General features: G+C 42.0%; 1 protein-coding gene across 9 annotated transcripts in view; it reads left to right on the forward strand.

Moving 5' to 3' along the window:
- INPP4A (inositol polyphosphate-4-phosphatase type I A) overlaps positions 1 to 20,685 on the forward strand; it is a 64,242-nt gene that overhangs the window by 36,258 nt on the left and 7,299 nt on the right. For 6 of the 9 annotated variants that reach the window (XM_056862082.1, XM_056862087.1, XM_056862083.1 and 3 more), the window contains 8 exons: positions 4,756 to 4,788; positions 10,836 to 11,008; positions 12,101 to 12,224; positions 14,356 to 14,482; positions 15,260 to 15,400; positions 16,703 to 16,800; positions 18,666 to 18,778; positions 19,049 to 19,203. In XM_056862082.1, coding sequence (XP_056718060.1) covers positions 4,756 to 4,788; positions 10,836 to 11,008; positions 12,101 to 12,224; positions 14,356 to 14,482; positions 15,260 to 15,400; positions 16,703 to 16,800; positions 18,666 to 18,778; positions 19,049 to 19,203 — 964 coding nt within the window. The remainder of the gene's footprint in view (positions 1 to 4,755; positions 4,789 to 10,835; positions 11,009 to 12,100; positions 12,225 to 14,355; positions 14,483 to 15,259; positions 15,401 to 16,702; positions 16,801 to 18,665; positions 18,779 to 19,048; positions 19,204 to 20,685) is intronic. The other 3 variants (XM_056862089.1, XM_056862086.1, XM_056862090.1) reach the window with 2 other exon arrangements.

The raw sequence follows: 20,685 nt of genomic DNA on the forward strand, positions 1-20,685 counted from the left end.
CAGACTTTAAAACTCTACAACATTCAGTTTTCTCACCCCCACATAAAATGTACAAATCCAATAATATTTAAAATGGACACACTACGTAATAACAAGCAGATTTGAGTCCTGAAAGTAAGCTAACTAGTAATCTCATATGTCCCCGTCCTGCTCTGGGGTAAAAGTATGGCTCAGTTTGGCCTTTTTAGTGATACACACCAGTCTGCAAAACAAGCCTTTAGTTAAGTTTCTAAATTTTTTAGGCTTCATTCATGTAGCTGTCATTAGCATTTATATGGCTTTTTTCTGAGACCTCCTACAACATTACAAAAAAACCTGAAATGTAAATGTGTATTTTATTTTTCTCTGGATGGGAAGAAGCTTTGTGGTATCCCATCCAATTGCTAACCATGGTCGACCCTGCTTAGCTTCCAAGGTCTGACAAGATTACTCTAGAGTGGGCCATCCAGGCAAGGGCAAACTGGTTCTTACTTCCAAGAAAATGTGATTTAAGATTGGCTTATTCATCTAGCATTATTATTGAAGGGGAGAAAGTAGAGGATCATTATTCCAGTATTTTATGGAATTCAGCAGTTGTAATGCATTGAGCTTTGCTGTCACGGCTATAGGTCACCTTCAGTAGGAGGATATTTTAGAATAGAATAACACAGTAGTGAGAAATCAGTACATTCCATATGCTTGCATGATATATCAAAATCATTTTTCTCTACAATAACATGATTTACGAGACGAAAACTTTCTTTTGCTTACCCTCTCTCCATTTCTGTTTCTTATTACAACTACACGTAACTGTGATTTCACAATCATTTAATGTTATTATAGTTGAATATAAAATACTTTTACCTGAAAGAAAATGAATGTTTCTTTTGCCATTTTTGGTATAGAATTGAATGTAGTGTGATTTGTTGAGTCTTCTAATCTATTATAAATTCCATATAGTGAGGTACTACTATCAAGAATTGTATGAAATGGCTTGTGTAACATGAACATTACTAATGCCTTTTCTGTTTGCAGATAACAATTGAACTTATAAACTTGATTTTTATGATACATTTCTGTATGAATATATACATGTGTGTATATCTACTAGATAAATATATTGATTTCTTTACCAAGTACTAGTTGAATTAATTGAAATTAATTTAATATAGTCAGTATTTGCTCAATATTGCTATAGTCTTGTTCAGGGGCCCCCCAACCTTTTTGAGCCTGTGGGTACATTTGCAATTCTGACACTGCATGGTGGGAGCAGCAACAAAATGGCTGCCACAAAATGGCTGCTGCAGGAGGCGGAGTCAGCCACAAAATGATTGCCATACCTTAACTTCAGTAACACGGTGCAGATCCTTATGTTGTGGTGGCAGCTGCTGCCAAAGCAACATTTTAAAAAGTCTGCAGAGCCAATCAGAAGCCTTGCTGGGCAAAAGCCCTGTCTGGCCCCACCTACTTCCTAAAAACACTTGTCGGGCACCAGAAAAGGTGTTGGCAGGCACCATGGTGCCCACCGGCACCACATTGGGGACCCCTAGTCTTGGTCATTCTTGTATTGAATGCTTGGAAAATTGATTTCTGACCATTCAGCCCACAGATTTATTTATGTATTCGTTTTATCCCGCCCTCAATCCCCAGCCAAGGCCAGGCTCAGGGTGGCTAACATCATCCATATTAATACAATAAAAGCGATAAAACCACAGTAACATAGATCAATTAACAATTGAAAACTATCCCATGAATTCATCAATTATGCCTTAAACATTTAAACAGTTAAAACAGATGGCCCTCAACATTGAGGCATAGATATCACTACCATTTAAGATGGTAACTACATACAAAAAAAGGGGAGGAGGGAGGCCAGCATTGATGAAAAAAACGTACCTTCCCTCAACTATAGGCCTGGATGAATTTTTCCGTTTTACAAGCCCTGCAGAAATCTTTAAGATCCTGCATGTTCCTGGTCTCATTAGAAAGGAAATTTCACCAGGCCAGAGCCAGGGGCCAAAAAAGCCCTGGCCCTAGTTGAGGACAACCGGACATTCTTCAGACTGGGGACCACCAGCAAGTTGTTGTTAGCAGAATGTAATGCTCTCTGGGGGGTGTACCCAGAGAGACCATATATGATGGTCCCAGACCATGTAAGGCTTTAAAGGTCAAAACCAGCACCTTGAACCTGATCTGGTGCTCTGCTTGGAGCCAGTGCAGATGATGGACCACTGGCTGAATGTGGGCCCTCAGCAAGGTCCCATTAAGGATCCTTGCTGCAGCATTTTGTACCAGCTGGAGTTTTCGGATCAGTTTCGAAGGCAGCCCTACATAGAGTGAGTTACAGTAATCTAGCCTGGAGGTGACTGTCACATGGATCACTGTGGCTAGGTCGGGGTACGAGAAGTAGGGCACCAAACTGCCTGGCCCGGCAGAGATGGAAAAAGGCCTCCTTGGCCACGGCTGTGACCTGAGCCTCCATTGACAAGGAGGCATCAAGGATCACACCCAGGCCCTTGACGGCGGGCATAGGTGTTAATTGCATACTGTCAAGAGCCGGGAGTTGATAATCTCTCCCGGATAACCCATACCTCATCCCAACTGGCCTTAACCAGCCAAGATGGGCATGGGACCAGGAGGCAAGTGGTGGGTTTCGCAACCATCAGGATCCTGTCAACATTGGCCTGCCAACTGAAAAGGTCCAAAATAGGACCTGAAGATGGGCAAGGGACCTCCAGTTCATTAACTGTATCAAGATTGGCAGGGAGGTCATGGTGGAGCGACAAGACTTTATCCGCAAAGAAGCTCAAAAAAGCCTTACAGCTATGGGTCGAATTAGAACTTAAATTTGACTGTCCCTCAGGGATGTACGTGATCTAATTATTCTAAATAATTGTGTGTTAATATCTATCATATAGCATGGAGCTGCAGAATAGAACATAGTAATAATAGCATTATTATGTGGCAGTATTCTCAGTAGATTTATCAAATATCTGATCACTTTCTGGTTGAGCACTGTTGAAAGTATGAATCAGTATGTCTTAACGTCGACTTTTGTGTTCAGCACAGTTCTAATCTATAATTATATTTCACTGCTGTATGTGTTAATATAAGTTCTTAAATTGTAATCAATGTACCTTCAGGTACAATGCTACTGAAAAAATGGTTTTTAATATTAGTTATCATTATTTACAAAATGATGTTTTGCTAGTAGCTGTACCTTGTACCCTTCTTACATACAGGCATGAAAAAATATAAATAGTCCAGGAGAGGGAACACAATTATGAAATATAGGTTCCAATTTGCTTTGACTGTAGGCTTTGGATTTCCCAGAGTGTTTCCCAGAATCCTGTGAAGTGCAACTTCCTTGCCAACCCCTCCCACAGCAGTCCCAAATACCCCCAAAATGCATTTTGAGGGTGTAAACATTCCCATATTTAAAAATTAGTTTGGCTGGTGGAAGTCCAGAGACACACCTCTCTTCCAAAACCCCAAACTGCTTTTAAACTTGAAGAAATTTAAAAGCAGTTCTTGGCATTGCTGGGAAGGGCTACCGAAATAGATTATTTTGTGGGAAGTCAGATACACGTATTCAGTACTCCATTATGGTTTGCTGAACAATCAGTGGGGCATGGGCTTCCAGGTGTTTTTTGGTACCATCTCTTCTACTGGTATGAATGAAAATTGGATCCAGCCTTTTTTGAAGCTCAGCGACTATAAAATATGGTCTGGACATTTCTAAAATGAAGTTATCCTGAGGTTCACTATATTATATGTTACACGCACTGAAATGGGCTTGTCACAGAGTATGCATTCCCCAGAGATGTCATGGTCAGTCGGTGCTCCATCATAAGCATAGGCATAAAATACATGTGTTCACAAACATGTTGGTTGTATTCACACTTGACATTTTTAGGCGTACACATAAAGCACCTTACACCTAAAAATATCATGTGTAAACATGTACTTTAGGTTACTTTATGCTCTCTACGTCTGTTCATGTCCTGTTGCTCTGTTGAGGTGCTTTAATGCAAGCCATTAAGCTGGTGGTTCTCAAACAGTGTTTGTAGCTCATGCAGCAGCAGCTGGTTCACCACAGAGATTTATTTTTGTCCACCGTGGTAATCTCTTCTCCTCCAAGAGCTGGATCTTACAAAGTGCAGGACACTTGCAGAATGGGGTATTTCCCCTACTCCAGTAGTCGGTTTTGAATTTTTAAAAGCTGATGCCTGGGATTGGGGTACCTGTTCAAATAAAAAGCCACATGGATGATGGGAGCTGCATGGAGGAGGATGAACTAGGAAAAATAACCCCTCCTGGTTCATCCATTCCCCGCTGGTACAAGAGGCTCTACTGGTATAAGAGAGAAAGTGACTTCACCCACTCTTTCCTCCTTCTTGTCCATCTTGTGGCCTTTTATCAGCTCATGTCCCCTGAGCCCTGGCATCAAACTTTCATGGGTTAAAAGGGGCTGCTGGAGAATGTGGATCATGAGGGGAAGACCCATGTTCATGAGTCCCTTCCATTTTTGCTATGTAGGATCCAACCTCTAGTTTCCAAAAGAATTCTTGTGCTTGTTATAACACCCTCATGACAAATGTATGGGGAGTAGAACACAAGTAGGAGGAGAAGGGATCCATGGGGCAGCCTGCTTGCAGTGGTAATCCATCGGGTCAAAAATGTTTGAGAATAACTGTACTGAGCATTTCAGTTGCCTATGTTTAAAATGTGTTGCTGCACCTTAATCATGCATGTTGCACCTCCATTTTTGTGCAGATTGCAATCCCACTCCTGAAGAGTCAAGCCCAGGTATGTGGCTTTTGTTTTTTTTTACCCGTTCATGCCTTTTGTTTAAATATATATATATATGTCCGCAAACAGTGTTTTAATTAGCATTTAATACAAAGGAGATTTGCTGAAGCTGCGCAGTATTCCACTGGTATTTTGCTCGAGGGCACAAAATACAAGGGAAATAATGGCATAACTGTCTTCACTGTCTTTTTACTGTCTTATCCTTGACACATTTTAGTGATGTGACAGGGAGCCATTTAAAAGTCAAAGATAGCTGCTGATTGTTTGGTTAAAGTCAGTATTACCTGGCCCCCACTTAACTTCTCCATATTGCTGGTGGTTGAAGAGTGGTGGTAAAAGTGGTCTTCTAGCATGTGAAGAGAGAAGCTGTGCCTAATCCGTTCAAATTCCGCAGGAGAAGCCCTTCAGTGGCTACATCATGCCTCCCAGTCATCTGAATCTATCCTATTTAAATTAGCAGGAAGCAGTCTGCAGACCAGAAATTGGAAAAGGCTTGCTTGTACTTGTGCAATAATGGCACTTTAAACATCCTTGTTAGTATTTCTCTGGCACTTCTCAGGATACAGATTATGAAGTGCTTAATAATGGTAATCCTATTTCTTCTTACAACAATCCTGGGAGCTGGGTGAGGCCAAGGGTACCCTGGAGGCTCATGACTGTATCCAAACCCAGTAGTTTGGATGGGACCCATTATTCCTGTGCTTCACATTGATCCTGGGTTGCTTGTACCCTTTCATTCTCTTTTTCGCTCTCTCAAATAAGATGTAGGTTGTTCTATAACATTTCAGAGGAACTCTGAAATACTTGACATTTGTTTTCAGGGATTCTTTATTAAAACATGTTTATTGATTTACTCTGTGTGTGAATGAGTGAGAGAGTTTCTGTTTGTTTTAGTTATGTTGCCAGGTGCTAACTATAATTACTTTAAATTTCTGTCCATATCTCAGGACCGTTTTTTAATAAACGTTTATTAATTTCCACTTGATGGAAAAGCAATCCCTGAAAGACTGTTTGGGAAGCCCATTCCTGAGGGGGTGTGTGGATATGTGGTGGCTGGGGGTGGCACAGCCGTGCCGCCTCCTCAGAGGATTCCCGACCACAAAGCAAGAATCAAAGAAGAAGAGTTGGTTTTTGTATGCCAACTTTCTCTACCATTTAAGGGAGACTCAAGCCGGCTTACAATAATCTTGCCTTCCCCTCCCCACAACAGACACCCTGTGAGGTAGGTGGGGCTGAGAGAGCTGTGACTAGCCCAAGGTCACCCAGCTGGCTTCGTGTGTAGGAGTGGGGAAACCAACCCAGTTCACCAGATTAGCCTCCGCTGCTCATGTGGAGGAGTGGGGAATCAAACCCGGTTCTCCAGATCTGAGTCCACCGCTCCAAACCACCACTCTTAACCACTACACCATGAGGGGAAATGGAAAAGGCAGAAAAACCCATAGAAAATAATGGGGCTGTGCCACTAAAAAAAGGTGGCATAGCAACGCCACAGCGGCAGGGAGCATTTCCGGGCTGAAAGGGGTCTGGAAGCTGACTAACGTTAGCTCTGCCCGTGGGAATGCCCCCCCCCCCATGCCGGTGCAGGCTTTCCCTTCTGGGAATTCTGCACCGGTGTGGCTGCACTGGCGGTGGAGGCTGGCACAACTATGCAGCTCCCTGATGCTGGCGTGTTTGCCCCCGTGCCAGCATAGGTGCCACTTTGTGCCATGGTAAAGTGGCACGGACACTGACGCGGGATCACGTTGGCTTCTAAGGAGCTTGGGGAGCCCCTTTCAGGATTGCAGTCTTAGTTGCTTAAAAAAACTAAACTTAATTTTTCTGTGAAAAGCTCTTCAAAGCAAACACACTTGTCAAAGAATAATCTTTATTTTTAATTTGCAGATAGATATCTCTTTTAGAGGACCAGATTGTTTTGGAAAATCTGTTTCATAAAAAAGAGCTGTTGTTTAAGTAATCCAACTGTGTGCTGAGATTAATGCCAAATAACCTTCCTGGATTTATGTTGTGGGATTCTCTATCTACATGATGGAATATGTATTTAAACTGTCTCGTTGCTTTATGATATTTAAAAAAGAAGTTTCCATAACGTTGGATGGCTGTCAAGGAAACTGAACTAGTCATTCCTTGAAACTTTAATCAAAGTCCGTTGCAGTTACATTCTGCTTACCTGAACTGACTCTTTTCTATCTCAGTTCAGTTCTTCCTGCTTTAAAATCATAGAATCATAGAGTTGGAAGGGACCACCAGGGCCATCAAGTCCAATCCCCTGCACAATGCAGGAAATTCACAACTACCTCCCCCCCCCACACCCCTAGTGACCAGAAGATGGCCAAGATGCCCTCCCTCTCATCATCTGCCTAAGGTCACAGAATCAGCATTGCTGACAGGTGGCCATCTAACCTTTTCTTAAAAACCTCCAGGGAAGGAGAGCTTACCACCTCCCGAGGAAGCCTGTTCCACTGAGGAACCACTCTGTTAGAAAATTCTTCCTAATGTCTAGACGGAAACTCTTTTGATTTAATTTCAACCCGTTGGTTCTGGTCCGACCTTCTTGGGCAACAGAAAACAACTCGGCACCCTCCTCTATATGACAGCCCCTCAAGTACTTGAACATGGTTATCATATCCCCTCTCAGTCTTCTCCTTTGCAGGCTAAACATACCCAGCTCCTTCAACCTTTCCCAATAGGACTTGGTGTCCAGACCCTTCACCATCTTTGTTGCCCTCCTCTGGGCACGTTCCAGCTTGTCTACATCTTTCTTAAATTGTGGTGCCCAAAACTGAACACAGTACTCTAGTTGAGGTCTAACCAGAGCGGAGTAAAGTGATACCATCACTTCGTGTGATCTGGACACTATACTTCTGTTGATGCAGCCCAAGACTGCATTTGCCTTTTTAGCTACCGCATCACACTGCTGACTCATGTTCAGTGTTTGGTCTACTAAGATCCCAAGATCCTTTTCACACACACTATTGCTCAGACAAGTCTCCCCCTTCCTATAATTATGCATTTGATTTTTCCTACCTAAATGCAGAACTTTACATTTGTCTTTGTTGAAGTGCATTTTATTAGTTCTAGCCCCCTTCTCCAGCCTATCAAGATCATCCTGCAACTTGGCTCTGTCTTCTACCATATTTGCCACCCCTCCCAATTTAGTATCATCTGCAAATTTAATAAGCATCCCCTCTATGCCGTCATCCAGATCATTTATAAAGATGTTGAACAACACAGGGCCCAGCACAGATCCCTCCACTAGTCACTTCTCTCCAAGTGGATGAGGAACCATTAACTAGCACTCTTTGGGTACGATCTGTCAACCAGTTGCAGATCCACCTAACAATAATAGGATCTGAACTACATTTTCCCAATTTGTCAACTAGAATACTATGTGGAACCTTATCAAAAGCCTTACTGAAATCTAGATAAACTATGTCTACAGCATTCCCCTGATCCAGCAAGGTAGTAACTTTCTCAAAAAAGGAGATAAGATTAGTCTGACATGACTTATTCTTGAGAAACCCGTGCTGGCTCTTAGTGATCAGATCCATCCTTTATAAATGCTCAAGGATTGAATGTTTGATGATTTGTTCGAACACTTTTTCTGGTATAGAAGTCAAGCTGATGGGTCGGTAGTTACCCAGATCCTCCTTTTCCCCCTTCTTGAAGATGGGGACAACATTTGCCCGCCTCCAATCTTCTGGCACCTCACCTGTTTGCCAAGACTTTTCAAAAATAACAGACAGAGGTTCAGAAATTACATCTGCAAGTTCTTTGAGTACCCTTGGGTGCAGTTCATCTGGCCCAGAGGATTTTGTTTCATTTAAAGAAACCAGGTGTTTGTGCACTAACCCAATGCCAACTGTAGGCTGCAAATCCCTTCCCTCATCACATGTTCTGTTTATGCCATGTTGTGCACCACTTTCCTCATAAGAAAAGACTGAGGAACAGTAGGAATTGAGGAGTTCTGCCCTCTCTTCATCTCCTGTTACAATTTCACTTTCCGGTCCATGCAATGGGCTTATCTTGTTCTTGTTCTTACTCTTACTTTGTACATAGGAAAATAACCCTTTTTTGTTGTGTTTAGCATCTCTTGCTAGCCTAAGCTCATACTGAGCTTTAGCTTTCCTAAAACTCTCCCTACAAGCACTAGTTATTTGTTTATATTCCTCTTTGGTTATAAGGCCCTCCTTCCACTTCCTAAATGAGCCTTTTTTATTTCTCAACTCTTTAAAAAGCTGTTTATGGAGCCACCCTGGCCTCTTTAGGCTCCTCCCATTTTTCCTTCTCATAGGAATGGTTTGGGATTGCGCCTTCAGTATTTCATTTTTAAATGGCACAACCTGGTAGTGACTTAGTTTCTAGGTAGAAATGTTTTGTTTTACCTCTACAATAAAATTGGTTAAAAAAGAATATTGTGTCTTTAAAAATAATGATATTTTATATTCACAGGTTCCTTAAGCTAAACATATGCCCTGTTATTACTGATTGAGTAAAAAATTAAGCACAATTCCTAGACATTTTTAAAATAAAGAATATAAAATAAAAAATAAAGCTGCCTTGGTCAGAAAAATGGTCTGCTAACCAACTGTGCAAGCAGCAATTCTGGGTCTGGTAGTCCCTGCAGTCACAGGTCTTTCCCGGTACTGTTGCCTGGAGACACTGGGTAGCATACTTCGGTCTCATATGTACAAAGCATACATTGGTAATCTCTTCGCATCGGATTATTCAGAGAAAATGGAACAATTTGAGATGGGAAGGAGGTACCTTTGTAGCATGGGGAGAGACAAGTAATTTTACAGTGATTTTTTTTAAAGGAGCAGGAAATGTACAACAGTCCTTAATTCTTTCAAAATAATTATTTTCAAACTATTGGAAAATTATTTTCAAACAATTTAAAATAAAAGATCCAGTGTGGTGGAGTGGTTAATACTGTCAAACTGGTATCTGGGAGACTTAGGTTCTAATCCCACTTGTGCCATGGCAGTGTGCTGGGCGACCTTGGGCCAGTCATACACTCTCAGCCTAACCTACCTCACAGGGTTGGGGTGAGGGTAAAATGGAAGAGAAGAGAATGATGTAAGCTGGTTTGGGTCCCTGTTGGGGAGAAAGGTGGCGCATAAATGAATTAAATAAAATCAATAAAAGTAAAAAATTAAATCTAAATTTTGTCCTCATTTTTAAATGCAATAAGATCTATACATATATTTTTATGGTTCGTTTCTAATGCTCCATTGTGTATTACACCTCTACTTGCAAGCCAGATGTCAACCTATCCTTCTCTGATTAAGCCAGTGTGACTTGTGCTGGGTGAACTTTTTCCATTCCTCATACCGCAAATATTAGAGTTTATTTTTCAGTCCCTTGTGTTACATTCGTTTTTTGGATCATACAGTATATCATTTTGGAGAGAATGAAAAAGGCCCGTTTTGAAAAATCTGAAGTAATGAGCAATTTATGATACTGATAGCCTCGTACTTTTGGTTTGGTGCAAACGTTACACTCTTGTTGGTGGTACAGAGAGCGGAAGTGGGCTGTCTCTCCTTCCTCCCATGTGGAATTCCACACTCCCTTCTCATGGCTGCGTTAACTATAGTGTAGCATAGTAAGGTAAAAAAAGGTAAAGGTCCCCTGTGCAAGCACCGGGTCATTCCTGACCCATGGGGTGACGTCACATCCTGACGTTTACTAGGCAGACTTTGTTTTACGGGGTGGTTTGCCAGTGCCTTCCCCAGTCATCTCCCCTTTACCCCCAGCAAGCTGGGTCCTCATTTTGCCGACCTTGGAAGGATGGAAGGCTGAGTCAACCTTTAGCCGGCTACCTGAAACTGACTTCCGTTGGGATCGAACTCAGGTCATGAGCAGAGCTTGAACTGCAGTACTGCAGTTTACCACCCTGCGCCACGGGTACCGGTGTTAATTGTTAATGTTAGCTAGGATTAGCTTTCACTCAGTTTATTTTAAGGCGTTTCTTTCTTAAAAGTTGACGATAAAAATGCCCAAGGTTTTTGTTGCTATTTCACTCTCTTTCCTTGCCAACGTTGAAGGTGAATGGAGTGAAGCTCTTTACCCTCTGCTGACGACGCTCACAGACTGTGTGGCCATGATGAGCGACAAGGCAAAGAAAGCAATGGTCTTTCTCCTGATGCAGGACAGTGCGCCTACGATCGCCCTTTGCTTGAGCCTTCAGTATCGTCGGGATGTTGTTTTTTGCCAAACGGTAGGCAAGGAAGTGGCGATGAACTAATTGGTTAGACGTGGCATGTGTTCATGAATATGAGGGCTTGACAGCCCATTCCTGAGAATTGGGGCGAAAGTTCTTTGGAGGCGGCGTGACCTCGCTGCCAGCGTAAGTGCGTGTAATCGCACATTTACATGCATTTACGCTGGCGGTGAGGCCAGTCCCGCCGGTCCGGTGGCTGAGCGCCGCGGGACCACGCCTCACCCCTATGCTGCCTCTATGCCGGTTAGGCGGCTTCCTGTCCCGGTTCGCCGTGGTACGCCGGCGCTGGGAACAGTGGTGCAGTGCCTGCTTTTTAGCCCCGTTGAAAACAAAAAAAGCCACAAAACGGCTTTTTTTGTTTCTGCGGCATGCACGAATTGGCGCCGCTGCGCCTCTTCCCCACCTACTCCACATGCCGACTTCAGGAATGGGCTGTGAATTTGAAGGCTATGACAGAGAACAGAGGAAAAAGTGGGGGGGGGGCTTGGGGGGGAGAAAGAGTGTATGTTAACAAAGGATGCTTGGCAGATGTAAAAACTGTGGCCTGATCATGAAAGTCATCCTCAGAACCACTACACAGGCACTCCTACTCTCTCATACTACACAGAAGAGAACATGCTGAGGAACTTCTAGCGCACCAAGGATTGTTGCCCAAGTGCCACCCCTGCACCCCATTACACACAGCTGAGTGCTACCACATGCAATAGTTGTGTGGATGTGGTGTTCTAATGTGCCTGGACTGCATTCTTTCAAAAAAGGTTGCAGTAAAGCAGGTCTGGGAAAGGACATGTGGGATGGGAAAGCCTGGGAACAGGGTGGTTACAGCACAAGGTCATAGTAGTAGAAGCTTGAGAAACAAACAAACAAAACCCCCTCCCATTTGGAAGCCAAGGAAGACGACAAACCCCATGTAGAAGGAGCCTGAGTTTGATTCTCAAGGTTCTTTTGCTAGAAAGCTGCTCGTTTTAACACCAAATGCATTAAAAAGCCACCGAAGTTTTTGCACTTGTGTGTTCCAAGTGATGCGAGAGTCTTGAACCCCTTGGGTGACAGCCTTCGTGTATATCATTCCTGTATTCTCTTTTGCAGCTGACAGCCCTTATTTGTGGCTTCATTATCAAGCTGAGGAACTGCCTCCATGATGACGGATTCCTGAGGCAGCTCTACACCATCGGCCTGCTGGCACAGTTTGAAAGCCTTTTGAGCACTTACGGTAAAGAACAACTACCCCACCCACAAAACAACCCCCCCCCCAGTGTCACCAGTAAGCATGCCAGGTCATTTCCGAACTACCGAATTCTCTCTCTGTCCATTGCTTTGGAAAGGTGTGCACATAAGATTATACATGTCTTGCTATCTAGCAAAAAAAAAAAGTTTGAGATGGAACTATGAAACATAGTTACCGTATTTTTCGCTCCATAGCACGCACCTGACCTTAACACGCCCCCCCCCCAACAGCTGGCCGTCAGGGCGGGGAAAGCCGGCTCGTGCTGGAACGACTCGAGCCGGCTCTGTGCGTCCCGCCCGCCTCCCAACTGGGAGGCGCCTCGGAACGACGCGAGCCAGCTCTGTGCACACATTCGCTCCATAACACGCACAGACATTTCCCCTCACTTTTGAGGAGGAAAAAAGTGCGTGTTATGGAGCGAAAAATACGGTATATTTTAAACTAATAAATAAAACAACATATGCCTTAATAAGTAGTACAGTTATATTTTGATAAATCTGATCCAAATCCAGTGAACTGTACAACCGGCACTGAGCAATGGGGCTTTTTGAAGCAGCAGCTTCCTCTCTGTTTTACATAACAGACCAGTTTTGAAACTTTAGGAGGGTTTTTAGGCGGCTGCTGTCTTTGCAAAAGCACAAGCAGACCTGCGCTGGTCGAACAGGTCCTTCCTGTCTCCTCCTGTCTTCTGCAGCATGCTGCTTACCACACAGCTGCATCCGAGGGTCAGGAAACCCTTGGGAACAGTATAGGTAGGCTACTGCGTAAGAGAACCAGCATGGTGTAGTGGTTAAGAGCGGTGGTTTGGAGTGGTGGACTCTGATCTGGAGACTCTGATTCCCCACTCCTCCACATGAGCGGCAGACACTAATCTGGTGAACTGGTTTTCCCAGTCCTACACATGAAGCCAGCCTGGTGACCTTGGGCTAGTCACAGCTATCTTAGAGCTCTCTCAGCCCCACCTACCTCACAGGGTGTCTTTTGTGGGGAGGGGCAGGGAAGGTGATTGTAAGTCCATTTGATTCTTCCTTAAGTGGTAGAGAAAGTTGGCATATAAAAACCAACTCTTCTTCTAAGAGGCTGCCCCTGGAGTGGAAGATCAGTGAATACTGCAGGAGCCCCTTCCCCCACGCAAGCAGACGTGGTTGCCACTTGGAGCAGGGTGCCTCTGAATCCACTGGAGTTTCTTAAAAAGGTCAACAATCCCACAAGGTGTACATGCAAGCCATTGGATGCACCTCAAGTAGTTCTTTGAATTGTGTCCTTCTTTCTAATAGTGACAGTGGCTTTACACATTGCAGCCTATTTTTCTCCTTAATAGGAACTGAAGAATCAGCCAAAGTAACATGAGCTAGTCCTAAGTAACATGAGCTAGTTAGGAAAAAATGTCTCTTGCAGCTGAGACATATGCGGTTCATGAGTAAATTAACCTAATATGAATTAGTTTTTTTTGGGGGGGGGGATTCAAATAGACTGAATTTTTCAACATTCCCAGTTTATAAATGTGCACATGGTTTAATAAAATAAAATTCTAGAAAAATATTGAGCTTGACAAGAGTACTTTTAACATCGCTGCCTTTAAAATTCATCTCAAAGTGTGACACTCTGATTTTAGGTGCATTTACTTGGAGACAAGATATTTTGAAATCTGAGAAACTTGCTTCAAAGAAAAAGTGGTTAGAATGTTAAGATTGGGTTCATTTAAAATACTTATCAAGACTGAATTTCAAAGTCAAAATTTTAAATGCTTAAATTCAGTTATGATTTTTCTACAGGTTTGAAGTTGTGCAAAATTTAAATTTTGCCAATGATTACTTGAGAGCAAAATTATATATTTGCTTGGCCGTTGGTTAAAAGGTAGTTTTCACTTAGAATAAGAACCTTAAATGTATAGGTACATCCATGGATGCATTTACTTACATTTTCAGTCCTAATCAAGTTTGTGTTGCAAATTTAAGGCCTGGATTCAGGTGGACAGATATTTGCAGCCCACTGATGTTTGGAGCATGTTAGAGTCACTGTGCATAGTTTGATATGTTTTTCCTAATATTAGTGTGTCCCAAACCACTTGTGCCGTATAACAAAATTTTTTTATCTTCTCCCGTTTTTCATTTAGGCGAAGAACTGGCAATGCTAGAAGACATGAGTGTGGGGATAATGGACTTAAGGAATGTAACGTTTAAAGTAACTCAGGCCACATCAAATGCATCTGCTGACATGCTGCCAGTCATCACAGGAAATCGGTAAAAATAAACTGGGTGGGAGGGAGAAGTTGTGAAGGCAAATCCCGATGAAGATCGTAGAAAATTTGATAAACAGAAACCTGGGCAAAAGTATGCTATGTAGAACGGTTTTTGAGGCTGTTTTTGATCAATGATAAACCATTAACTTCATGTGTACACCAAGAAACAGCTAGGAAAAGTGATCCAAAATTCTATTATTTTGTTCTCTATATAGGAACACCTCTGATCATTTTGGGGGAAAATACTGTGGGTGATAATGGGGGGGGAAGACAAATTGGTTTGTTTCAGCATTGTTCTGGAGGGGGGCGGGAAACCACTTTACACGTAGGAGTGGAAGACATGGCGATGGGAGTGCTCCATCGATGTCCCATTGGAATTAAGTGGAATTTCCTACATTAGAATGCTCATTGATTTTAAGAAGTTCTGTCTTGAATAACAAAGTTTCTACATCCTTATGACAAGTTATGCAAATAAGCCAAGAACTTGTCAAAACTGTGGCTGATGAAGAGATTTGATAACCTTCTTGAAGTGGAAGAATCACACCCAGAGAATAAGTTGTGCTTCTTTAATCTAAGTTCATTTATTATAGAAACAAAAGATGATTGAAAATTAATTTTGCTGAACATATGACAAAGAATATTAATGATACTATAGGAGGCATTTATGAGAGGAGGCCAATTTGCCCAATATAAGATCCCTATTCCATTCTGTCCTTTTCTACATGTGCAGAATCACCAATCCTGATTAACATGTTTTTTCCCCTCTGCTTTAAATTAGTGATGGTTTTAATGTGAGAATTCCATTGCCGGGCACCTTATTTGATGCGCTGCCCCGTGAGATTCAGAGTGGCATGCTACTGAGAGTTCAGCCCGTACTCTTCAATGTGGGGATCAATGAACAACAAACCTTAGCAGAGAAGTACATATAATTGGATTTTTAAATGCTATTCTCATTCTGTGGGTTTCTCTTCAACTTTATAATCCCTCTGTTGTATAGGATCTGGCCGAAGTAGTATTAAGGGTAAAGTACTGATCAGCTATGACATTTGTGTCATTGCTGGGTATCTCACTGAATCCTATTATGAGCAGGGTTGCCAGGTCCCTCTTTGCTACCAGCGGAAGGTTTTTGGGGCAGAGCCTGAGGAGGGCGGGGTATGGGGAGGGGAGGGACTTAAATGCCATAGAGTCCAATTGCCAAAGCGGCCATTTTCTCCATGTAAACTGATGTCTATCGGCTGGAGATCAGTTGTAACAGCAGGAGATCTCCAGCTAGTACCTGGAGGTTGGCAACCCTAATTATGAGTGACTGGTATAGTTTTCCAGATTTTTATTGTACAGATTACATGGTGGATTTGATTTAAATCAAATCAATTTAAATCAGGATTTAAATCACTAGTCAGTAAGACTACATTTAAATCATGGTTTCTACACTCTTTTACGGCATTTTCTCCTTCAGGGAGAGAATAATATGATAAACCTCAGGCTGTATACACAAAGATCCCAAGGCTTGTGGAGCATTCTGCTCTGAAGGTTTAACTTTCATTTTTACTGACTGCTCCTCACGCTTAGCCCCTTGTGGAGATCTGTTCACTCAAAACAGTCTTCTATTCATTGAAGTTCTTGAAATTTAGCACTTTAGAGGTAAGGAATTGATTCTGTGTACATAGATTTGCAAAGGAACAATGGGATTAAGGTTTTATTTTATAACATTTTTGCTGTGAAGAAGAGGCATGTTATCTCTGCCAACACAAATTCACAGTTTTGAGAACTGCAAAACCAAGCATCTGTGATATCTTCTAGACAGAAAAATTGCCCAAAATAGTTTTACAGAATCCCTTGGAAGAGCATGACATGGTGCATGGATTAAGAGAACTCATTTACCAAAACATGTAAACATTGCATGAATATACAGCCTCATGCTACATAATTAAAAACTAATCCTTATTTCATGATGAATAGCATTTGGACTATAATGCATCTTAAACAGAAAACTATCATTAGATAGATTTTTCCTCAAAGCATTTTATTTTAAAAATCTGATTTAAATTAAAAAATCAGATTAAAAAAAGCATTGATTTTTATCCACCCTGACAGATTACAAGTGCCTGAAGTACAAAGTCTATCAGCTAGTAGTAACTAATTTGTTCACAGTTGGGAAATGAGCTTGGGGAGAAAAAAGTATTTATTTATTTAGCTAATGTGCCATATTTGATCTTTAAAGGTTTGGAGACACCTCATTACAAGAAATGATTAACATGGAAAGTTTAGTGCGGTTGAATTCCTATTTTGAGCAGTTCAAAGAAGTTTTGCCTGAAGATTGTAAGTATAAATTTATATCCCGTATGTTGGAATTTCACTTAAACTGTGAGATATCTGTAAAATAGATTTGTCCAAATACTGCAACGGTCAACAACCTGTGCTTCCTAAATGCACTGGGATATTCTGACTTCAGCAAATCCTGGAGCTACTCAAGGAAGGATTTGTAGGATTTTAACTATAGTTATTATTAAGAGGCCCGTGGCACAGTGTGGTAAGCTGCAGTACTGCAGTCCAAGCTCTGCTCATGACCTGAGTTCGATCCCAACAGAAGTTGGTTTCAGGTAGCCGGCTCAAGGTTGACTCAGCCTTCCATCCTTCCGAGGCCGGTAAAATGAGTACCCAGCTTGCTGGGGGTAAAGGGAAGATGACTGGGGGCAGGCACTGGCAAACCACCCTGTAAACAAAGTCTGCCTAGTAAACATCGGGATGTGATGTCACCCCATGGGTTAGGAATGACCCGGTTCTTGCACAGGGGACCTTTACCTTTAACTATAGTTATTAAATAAAAAGACTAGAGAGGTTGGTCTTCTCTCAATGTCATGGCACATTATATACTGCCAGTCCTTTAAGACAGTATACCAAAGGCTCAAACTTTAAGAAAATTGATATGCTTTCTCACATGATGCTGGAATGTCCCCATTTCAAACTCCAACGTGACCAATGGATCACTCCTATTTTAATGAAATTACCTGCTACCGTAACAGATGATAAAATAGTCCCCTTTTTGCTGGCGGATAGGGATCCAAGTATAACATTGGCAGAGGCTAAGTATCTCTCCACCATATTTTCCTTAAAGAAACAGAAAACAAACAAACAACACCCCCTCCCCATTAACTGTTCAAGACCTGTGGGTCATGGGAGCTTGGAAGGAAAAGAAAGGAAAAGGCTTAAATTTCATGTGACAGTTGAAGTCCTGTTTGTTAAAACTGGATATTCCCCCAATCATATGTAAATTGGAGTGGGGGTGATTCTATTTTAAGCCAAAGGAATATGAGACATATGGAACCCTCTCACCCACTGCTTTCTCCTCCACTGCTCCTCACCTCACAGACCTTTCTCCTAGCTGGGCTAGCATTGGAACCCATCAGTGGGAAGAATGGCAGACTTTGGTGAAGTACCTTGTGGACAAAAGGGGAGAGTTATATCCTCTCTTTTAGTTCTTAAAATGCCTCCCCACTCTAGCTTGATGTATGATTGGAGCAGATTAGGTATCAACATATCTGCCACCATCCTGTGTAGTTTGAACTTCAGTATAGAACAGGAGTATGAGTATCTGCATGTTGTAAAACTGAGAAAAATCAAAATACAATCTCTCCAGTTCCAGGAAGGATTCAGACACTTCTGAGAAAACTCCCCTGAAATTTGTTATATAATGTGTTGTGAGCAATTCATGTTTAAAAATTGGTATTTAATATATAACAAAAAGACCAGTAAACTGGTAATAGATTTTGTGTAGTGATTAAGAGTGATGGACTCTAATCCAAAGATCTGGGTTTGATTCCCCGCTCCTCCACATGAAGCCTGCTGGGTGACCTTGGGCTAGTCACAGTTCTCATAGAACACTCTCAACTCCACTTACCTCACAAGGTGCCTATTGTGGGGAGAGGAAGGGATTGTGATCATAAACTGCTTTGAGACTCCTTAAGGTGGAGGAAAAAGGGAGTATAAAAACCAACTCTTCTACTACTACTCTAGGAACTAGGAACTATTTACTGGTAGTAATTAATCTATGGACAGTTGTCCATTTCTATAAAATTTCTAAGGTATTTCAGAAAATATGACACTGCTAAGTATTTGTTTTGATGCTTGATACAACACGTACCTGACTGTTAAGGAGGAGTGATCCTGTTGTTTTTTAATTTAAGGTCTACCTCGATCTCGTAGTCAAACGTGCCTGCCTGAACTGCTGCGGTTTCTGGGACAGAATGTACATGCAAGGAAAAATAAGAATGTTGATATTCTTTGGCAAGCTGCTGAGGTAATTATTGTTACTTCATTATAACAATACTTTGATGGAAACACACCAACCACTCAGTTTGCCATTTACCTGTTCACCTGAAGCAAGTGGAAATCTCAACTCTGATTCATAAAGAACTTCTATCTTCTTAAGGCTAACCATAAGGTCCTTACCAAATTCTGCCCCATCCTCTTTCCATTGTCCATCTGGCTTATTGCTTTAGTAGTTGTGGAATGGCTGTGTTATCTGTTGGTATTGCAAAGGAGACTAACAGCTGATACCCTTTTCTAGATTTGCCGCAGACTTAATGGTGTTCGGTTTACAAGCTGTAAAAGTGCCAAGGATAGGACTGCCATGTCGGTGACTCTGGAGCAGTGTTTAATATTACAGCACGAGCATGGAATGGCCCCTCAGGTCTTCACACAGGCCCTGGAATGCATGCGGAGGTAAGAACTGGTCTGCTGAATGGCCACTTGTCCCTTATCCTGAAGCCATGTAAACTGCAGATGGGTTACTCTCTCAGTCCTTGACAGATAGAGTTATATACTTAATACATTAAGGATGGTAAATCACCCAGACTACAGCTGCCTAAAGTGATGAAGAATTGCCCGATTTGCGCTTTTAAAAATACTTCAAAGGGGAACCTAGAGGCTTAGTTCAGTTTTTGCCAGTTTACTGGACAGTTACCAAGATAAAAGAAAGGGATTGCAAAGCAGCCAGCTCAAAGGTTTGAAAACTGAGATATTATGTTGGCTGCCACTTTGCTGTTTTGCACCATTTCCTTAGAGGTGATCTGTGTAATTATCTTCTCTGTGACAAATACGCATCTGCAGGTTCCATTGGTTAGCTATGCTTACTTTTCAATAGCGATACAGTTTGCTCCTTCAGCAAATTGTCATTATGAATGTTTCATGATGCAGCAGTCGAAACCCATCACAACCTGTCAGTGTACTGTTGTCATGCCAGTCTAATTTCTGTTTTCTGAAGCAGCAGACGTGTTTTCAAAATTAAAATCTCTAGTTTTTTTTAAAAAATTAATCTGTTTACTGTTGTCCAATACATTGTTTCAAGCACTGCTGGAAAGCTCCAATTTCACATACCAAAAAAGAAAGGATAAGAAATCCAGTTTCAGTCTTTTATCGGTGTTGTTCAACACTACTGTGGAGTCCTGTTTTCAGCATTCATTCTTGCTGACTGTACTTTGTGTCTTTTCTCCAAATTCTCTAAAGGGTTCAATTCTCTTATCCTTTCTGTATGTCTTTGCAATTTGACCTTTTCTGAATCTTCAATGGTCTGTGAAAAAATTATGTGTTGCCAGTGACATGTTCGTATTTCTGCCTTCTGACGCGTGTCCATAAACCATAGTATTCCATGAAGTGGAATCCTATAGAGTGCCATTGATGAATGATTAAACCAGCTACAAAATTCATAACATATTATACTTAAATATGAGAATAATGAAACATGCCCAATTGTAAGCTGCAGTACTGCAGTCCAAAGCTCTGCTCACGACCTGAGTTCGATCCCAACAGAAGTTGGTTTCAGGTAGCCGGCTCAAGGTTGACTCAGCCTTCCATCCTTCCGAGGTCGGTAAAATGAGTACCCACCTTGCTGAGGGTAAAAGGGAAGATGACTGGGGAAGGCACTGGCAAACCACCCCATAAACAAAGTCTGCCTAGGAAACGTTGGGATGTGACATCACCCATGGGTCAGGAATGACCCGGTGCTTGCACAGGAGACCTTTACCTTTCAGTATTTTATGGTTAATAATTTTTAATTCCCCCAATTTGATAAATTAATGTTGAAACCAATTTTATATTGAAAGTGCTGATCACTGGCTGGATCGCACTTAGCGTCTTTAACCCAGTTTTGGACTAGGAGAAAAATTCCTTGTCATTATGTTGTTTTGAGCACCTAGGAGAACTATG

Source organism: Euleptes europaea, chromosome 16 (genome assembly GCF_029931775.1).
Source record: "Euleptes europaea isolate rEulEur1 chromosome 16, rEulEur1.hap1, whole genome shotgun sequence".
Taxonomy (NCBI): Eukaryota; Metazoa; Chordata; class Lepidosauria; order Squamata; family Sphaerodactylidae; genus Euleptes; species Euleptes europaea.